General features: G+C 47.3%; 1 protein-coding gene across 1 annotated transcript in view; it reads right to left on the bottom strand.

Moving 5' to 3' along the window:
- Positions 1–1,426: 1,426 nt before the first annotated feature.
- Positions 1,427–7,296, bottom strand: part of setd2 (SET domain containing 2, histone lysine methyltransferase) — a 117,488-nt gene continuing 111,618 nt past the window's right edge. The window contains 1 exon segment of the mRNA XM_033020298.1: positions 1,427–3,154. Within this exon segment, the coding sequence (XP_032876189.1) occupies positions 2,993–3,154 (162 nt within the window). The 3' untranslated portion in view covers positions 1,427–2,992.

Here is a 7,296-nt window from a genome sequence, read left to right as displayed (position 1 = left end):
GAGATGAGGAAAAACCTTTTCACCCAGATAGTTATAAATCTGTGGAATTCTCTGCCACAGAAGGCAGTGGAGGCTGATTCACTGGATGTATTCAAGAGATATAGTTAGATAGATCTCTAAAGGCTAAGGCAGGGGTCCCAACCTTTTTCGTCCCGTTTACCCCTGGCATCTTTAATAGCACATAACAATGTTACTTCACTTATTTATGAGCAACTAATGATGAACAGATACCGGTATACCAGAACCAAACACAATCAGTCAATGAGAAAAAATATGTACAAATCCAGAATCAACAAATTTACCCCCTGGGTAGGTGGAATTTACCCCAGGTTGGGAACCCTCGGGCTAAGGGAATCAAGGGATATGGGGAGAAAGCAGGAACGGGATACTGATTTTGGATGATCCAGCCATGATCATATTGAATGGCGGTGCTGGCTCGAAGGGCCGAATTGAATTGAATTGCCTTCCGTCACAGTGAGGAGGTGCTTGTAGATTCACTGCGATGGATGTTTGTGTTAAATTGTGTTAAGTGTGTGTTTTGTTGCTTTTTTCTGTCATGACTGCAAGGTACGAAATCTCGTTTGAACAGGTTTGAATGACAATAAAGGAAATTCAACTCAATTCAATGATCAGCCATGATCATATTGAATGTCGGTGCTGGCTCGAAGGGCCGAACGGCCTCCTGCAGCTATTTTCAAGATTCAAGAGAGTTTATTGTCATGTGTCCCTGATGGGACAATGAAATTCTTGCTTTGCTTCAGCACAACAGAACATAGTAGGCATGAATACAGAACAGATCAGTGTGTCCATATATCATTATATACGTATATACACACACACATTGTGTGTATTGTGCAGCTCCTTGTTTCTACATAGAAGAATTGCGGATTGTGAAGCTGGAGGAAGGAATGTGGGCGTAGGTTTGAAAAGGAAGACTCCAAAGCAGATTTCAAACAAGGTATATTTTTTTTTTTTACTTTTAAAAATACACAACATTCATCCCTGCAAATTTCCAGCTCCTAGCACCAAGTGAAATCTCTGCAAGTTATAAATTTACAGATGCACAAGCCACTGAGCAGAGAGCACCCACTGAAACCAATTTTCCAGCAAGTCAGAGACTGTAGACATTCAGCAGCCGTTCCCGTCCCCGTCTATCGGTGTCTGAACATCTCCTCGCGCGTCTGTTTCCCAAATGCATTACTCGAGGAATTGTTCCATTTAAAAAAAAATTCATCGTCTATAGTACAGAATCAAATTGCCTTTTGCAGTCTGGAGATTTCCTTCAAAGCTTTTACTACTGGCCACTAAATAATTCATGGTTCCACTCTGCCACCTCTCTTCCCCCCCCCCCCCCCCTCCACCCCCCCCCCCCCCCCCACCACACCCTTCCCTTAGTCGGGGTTTTTAATTGAATTAATAAATTAAAAAAACAAAAATCCGTGGTAAATCAAACACTTGTTTTTAAATAGCATATTGGGTCATGCAAGGGTTAATAAATGTGGGTCGGAACTGGCGGTGAGCAGGGACGGCCAAGTTCGGCCGCTCGTTCCAAAGTCAACCATGAGGGGGAAGGCTGTAGGAACGAGCACCAACTCCCACAGTGGGTGCCGGGGGAGCTGGAAGCTCGCTCCCCCTCTCTGGTGGAAGTGGAAGTGGCCGCTGCTTTGGGTTGGGGGTGGGTGAGCGATGGTCGTGGATTCTCAGTCGTGCCGTCTCCTACTGGAGTGCTCAGAACCACGACCCCGCACGTTGCCGGGAGCAAAAAACGACAAGACCGCACCTTCTCGAAGTAAATCTGCCGTGGATGGCTCCCACTCCCCAGATCCCAGCTACCACCCCCGGTCTCCGTGCCCAGAATCTCTCCCGATTTGGGGGCAGGGTTTTTTTTGGGTGTCCCGTTATAAAAGAAATGGCGGCTCTGGCGCTGTCTCTAGAGGCCATTAACGTGCGCGGAGGGGGGGGGGACGGGGCTCTGGATTGTCAGTGCTGACAGCGTATTCGTCGGTCGGGGGGGTGGCATGCGAAGGGGGGACATTGCTAGTCTCACGTAATCTCCTTCTGGCTGAAGACGGGAGGGTGAGGAAGGAGTGCGCAGAGGAAGAGAGTGACCGAGAGCCAGAAGCCACCTCGAGCATTTGCCAATTCCTCAACTCCAATTACAAGGCAATATCCGCACCAACTCCACACCAGGGCCAGTGGAGAGGGTCCACGTTCCTGACCTTCCTCTCACCCGTTGCCTTTCGGGTTTTGAAAGGGGGGGGTGGGAAGAGAATTTAAAATATGTTTTTGTTGTGTGTGCGCGTGCGTGCGTGCGTGCGTGTGTGAGTGTGCGCGTTTAACCAGACACTTTACTTTAAGCTTTCTTTACTTAGTGAATTAACACCACCGCCTGCTCTCCAAACAGAAAAAAAACATCAACCTTTAAGTCAGTACTAGTCACAGATCATTTTTGCACAAGTTTTAAAAAAACAAAAAAAAAAACAGTTTTAAAACTTTTTTCCAAAACACTTATTGTCACAATTCTCTTTTTGCTGACATTAAATTGTAAGCAAAAAAAGTTTTTTTTAAACATTTTCTTTACATAAAAAAGTCCGTAAAAATTTAATACAGTAAAATGATTCTTTTTTTTTTTTAAAGTACGACAGCTTTTTTGTTTCTGACTGTCGGCGATATACTCAGGGCAAGTTGATCTCTAACCAATATTATAGTATTTACACAGTTAAAGAGGGAGAATGATGAAATTCATCCAGACCCCCACAACCTTTCCCCCTCAAAAATGTAATTCATCAGAGTGAATGGGGGGGGGGGGGGGGAAGTTAACTACAAGTGGTTTTTGCTTTCTCAATATATTCACATATGCATTAAAACAGTATAATACAGATAGCTATGAGGAGATTGAGAAGCTCAGTATAGATTCACATGGTTTTTGCGCTAGGTTAGGGCACACCTGTGGGAGGGAGAACTCGGGGGTTGGGGGGGTGGGGTTCACTACTCAGTCGACGTCTGGCTCTTCCTTAGGCTTGTAAATGGCTCCAAATTTCTGCATGTACTTCTTGATGTACTCCTTGGTTTTATGCTTCACATTTTCATTGCACTCCAGGTCCTCAGGGTTTTTGCACTGCTTCAGCTCTTTGTTCATGACACCGTGAGTCAGCTGTACGTGAGTGAGAGAGAGAGAGAATGAGAGAGAGATCAAGAGACAATAGGTGCAGGAGCAGGCCATTTGGTCCCACGAGCCAGCACCACCATTCAATGTGATCATGGCTGATCATCCCCAATCAGTACCCCGTTCCTGCCTTCTCCCCATATCCCCTGACTCCGCTATTTTTAAGAGCCCTATCTAGCTCCCTCTTGAAAGCATCCAGAGAACCGGCCTCCACCGTCAGAGAATTCCACAGACTCACCACTCTCTGTGAGTAAAAGTGTTTCCTCATCTCCGTTCCAAATGGCTTACTCCTTATTCTTAAACTGTGGCCCCTGGTTCTGGACTCCCCCAACATTGGGAACATGTTTTCCGCCTCTAGTGTGTCCAAGCCTTTAACAATCTTATATGTTTCAATGAGATTCCCTCTCATCCTTCTAAACTCCAGAGTATACAAACCCAGCTGCTCCATTCTCCCAGCATATGACAGTCCCACCATCCCAGGTATTATCCTTGTAAACCTACGCTGCACTCCCTCAATAGCAAGAATGTCCTTCCTCAAATTAGGGGACCAAAACAGCACACAATGCTCCAGGTGTGGTCTCACTAGGGCTCTGTACAACTGCAGAAGGACCTCTTTGCTCCTATATTCGATTCCTCTTGTTATAAAGGCCAACATGCCATTCGCTTTCTTCACTGCCTGCTGTACCTGCATGCTTACTTTCATAGACTGATGAACAAGGACCCCCAGATCCTGTTGTACTTCCCCTTTTCCCAACTTGACGCCATTTAGATAGTAATCTGCCTTCCTGTTTTTGCTACCAAAGTGAATAACCTCACATTTATCCGCATTAAACTGCATCTGCCATGCATCTGCCCACTCCCTCAACCTGTCCAAGTCACCCTGCATTCTCATAGCATCCTCCTCACAGTTCACACTGCCACCCAGCTTTGTGTCATCTGCAAATTTGCTAATGTTACTTTGAATCCCTTCATCCAAATCATTGATGTATATTGTAAATAGCTGCGGTCCCAGCACCGAGCTTTGCGGTACCCCACTAGTCACTGCCTGCCATTCTGAAAGGGACCCATTAATCCCTACTCCTTGTTTCCTGTCTGCCAACCAATTTTCTATCCATGTCAGCACTCTACCCCCAATACCATGTGCCCTAATTTTGCCCACTAATCTCCTATGTGGGACCTTATCAAATGCTTCCTGAAAGTCCAGGTACACTACATCCACTGGCTCTCCCTTGTCCATTTTCCTAGTTACATCTTCAAAAAATTCCAGAAGATTAGTCAAGCATGATTTCCCCTTCGTAAATCCATGCTGACCTGGACCGATCCTGTTACTGCTATCCAAATGTACGGCTATCTCATCTTTTATAATTGACTCCAGCATCTTCCCCACCACTGATGTCGGGCTAACTGGTCTATAATTCCCTGTTTTCTCTCTCCCGCCTTTCTTAAAAAGTGGGATAACATTAGCTACCCTCCAATCCACAGGAACTGATCCTGAGTCTATAGAACATTGGAAAATTATCACCAATGCATCCACGATTTCTAGAGCCACTTCCTTAAGTGCCCTGGGATGCAGACCATCAGGCCCTGGGGATTTATCAGCCTTCAGTCCCAACAGTCTATCCAACACCATTTCCTGCCTAATGTGGATTTCCTTCAGTTCCTCTGTCACCCCAGATCCTCTGGCCACTACTATATCAGGAAGATTGTTTGTGTCCTCCTTAGTGAAGACAGATCCAAAGTACCTGTTCAACTCATCTGCCATTTCCTTGTTCCCCATAATAAATTCACCTTTTTCGGTTTTCAAGGGTCCAACTTTGGTCTTAACTAATTTCCTCTTCAGATACCTAAAGAAGCTTTTACTATCACTGTGATCATGGCTGATCATCCCCAATCAGTACCCCGTTCCTGCCTTCTCCCCATATCCCCTGACTCCACAATCTTTACGAGCTCTATCTAACTCTCTCTTGAAAGCATCCAGAGAACCGCCCCTCCACTGCCTTCTGAGGCAGAGAATTCCACAGATTCACAACTCTCTGGGTGGAAATGTTTTTCCTCATCTCTGTTCTAACTGGCCTACCCCTTATTCTTAAACTGTGGCCCCTGGTTCTGGACTCCCCCAACATCGGGAACATGTTTCCTGCCTCTAGCGTGTCCAATCTCTTAATAATCTTATATGCTTCAATAAGAATCCCTCTCATCCTTTGAGAACGAGAGAATGAGAGCAGGCGAGAAGATGCACGCGAGGGATGAGGGGACTCTTTAGACTTTAGAGATACAGCGTGAAACAGGCCCTTCGGCCCACCGAATCCATGCCAACCAGTGATCACCACGTACACTAGCACTATCCTACAAACTAGGGACAATTTACAGAAGCCTATTAACCTACAAATCTGCACGTCTTTCGAATATGGGAGGAAACTAGAGCACACGGAGAAAATAAACTTTAGACTTTAGAGATACAGGGTTTAAACAGGCCCTTCGGCCCGCCGAATCCTCGCCGACCAGCGATCACCCCACACACTAACACTATCTTACACACACCAGGGACAATTTACAATTTTGCCTAAGCCAATTAACCTACAATACCCGCACGTCTTTGGAGTGTGGGAGGAAACTGGAGCAGCTGGAGAAAACCCACGCAGGTCACGGGGAGAACGTACAAAGTCCGTACAGGCAGCACCCACAGTCAGTATCCAACCCGGGTCTCTGGCGCTGTGAGGCAGCAGCTCTACCGCTGCGCCACCGTGCTGCCCGATACAAATCTCTACGCACCCGGTGAGGCCTCCATCACACCGATCACCGAGACCAAGCGGAGACTCGGTGACCGTTTGGTCGACAGCGTGAGCTCGGTCCGACAAGGCCTGCTGGATCTCCCGACTGCTAACCATTTTAATCCCCCTTCCCATTCCCACACTGACCTTTCTGTCCTGGGCCTTCTCCATTGTCAGAGTGGGGGGACACACACACACACACGCAAACTGGAGGAACAGCACCCCACCCTGAACTGATGGTATGAACTCTGAATTCTCCAATTTAGCCCGCTACGTCCTTTCTTTCTGTGGCCTCCCATTTCTCCCACCCTCCCAGTCACCCCACTTCTTTCCTCTGTACAATCATCTCCCATTTCTAAGAACAATGTCCCTTTCACCCCCCCACAGCCCCCCGACCCCCTGCTGCACTATTCCACCTAAAGTCTCTCCCTCCAATTTTACATTGCATTCTGTCTTTTCCATATCTGGCATCTTTTTGTCTCCTTTTCACCTCCAGCCTCTGTCTCTTACTCCACCCATCTGCCCCTTTTCACCCCTCACCCACCCCCCCCTCAACTGTATCCACCTATCACTTGCCAGGCTTTGCCCCACCCCCACCTCTTTTCCTGCTTTCTCCCCCCCCCCCGACTAAAATCAGTCTGAAGATGGGCCCCTACCCAAAATACTTGGGCATTCATTGCCACAGACAGCTGTCAGTGGATATTCTTAAGGCAGAGGTAGATAGGTTCTTGATTAGTACGGGTGTCAGGGGGTTATGGGGAGAAGGCAGGAGAATGGGGTTGAGATGGATCAGACATGACTGAATGGCGGAGCAGACTTGATGGGCAGAATGGCCTAATTCTGCTCTTATCACCTATGAACCTATCGACCGCCCGTTACCTCCACACATGCTGTCTGACCCGCTGAGTTCTTCCAGCACTTTGTGTTTTGCTCGAGATTCCTAACAAATCATTTCACTGAACCGAGGTACATGTGACAATCGAGTGTCATTGAATGTTGGAGGAATCCGGAGCACCCGGAGGAAACCCACGCGGTCACAGGGAGAACGTGCAAACTCCACACAGGCAGCACCCGAGTTCAGTATTGAACCTAGGTCTCTGGCGCTGTGTGGCTGCGGCTCTTAAGTTCATAGGTTCTAGGAGCAGGAATGGGGTCATTCAGCCCATCAAGTCTACTCCACCATTCAATCATGGCTAATCTATCTCTCCCTCTCAACCCCATTCTCCTGCCTTCTCCCCATAACCTCTGACACCCGTACTAATCAAGAATCTATCTATCTCTGCCTTAAAAATATCCACTGACTTGGCCTCCACACCCTTCTGCACCTGAGGAGGAAAGGCACAAAGTGCAGGAGTAACT

This window comes from Amblyraja radiata, chromosome 4 (assembly GCF_010909765.2).
Source record: "Amblyraja radiata isolate CabotCenter1 chromosome 4, sAmbRad1.1.pri, whole genome shotgun sequence".
NCBI classification, from domain to species: Eukaryota; Metazoa; Chordata; class Chondrichthyes; order Rajiformes; family Rajidae; genus Amblyraja; species Amblyraja radiata.
The sequence above is the reverse complement of the archived record's forward strand: the minus strand, read 5'-3'. Positions and strand labels throughout refer to the sequence as shown.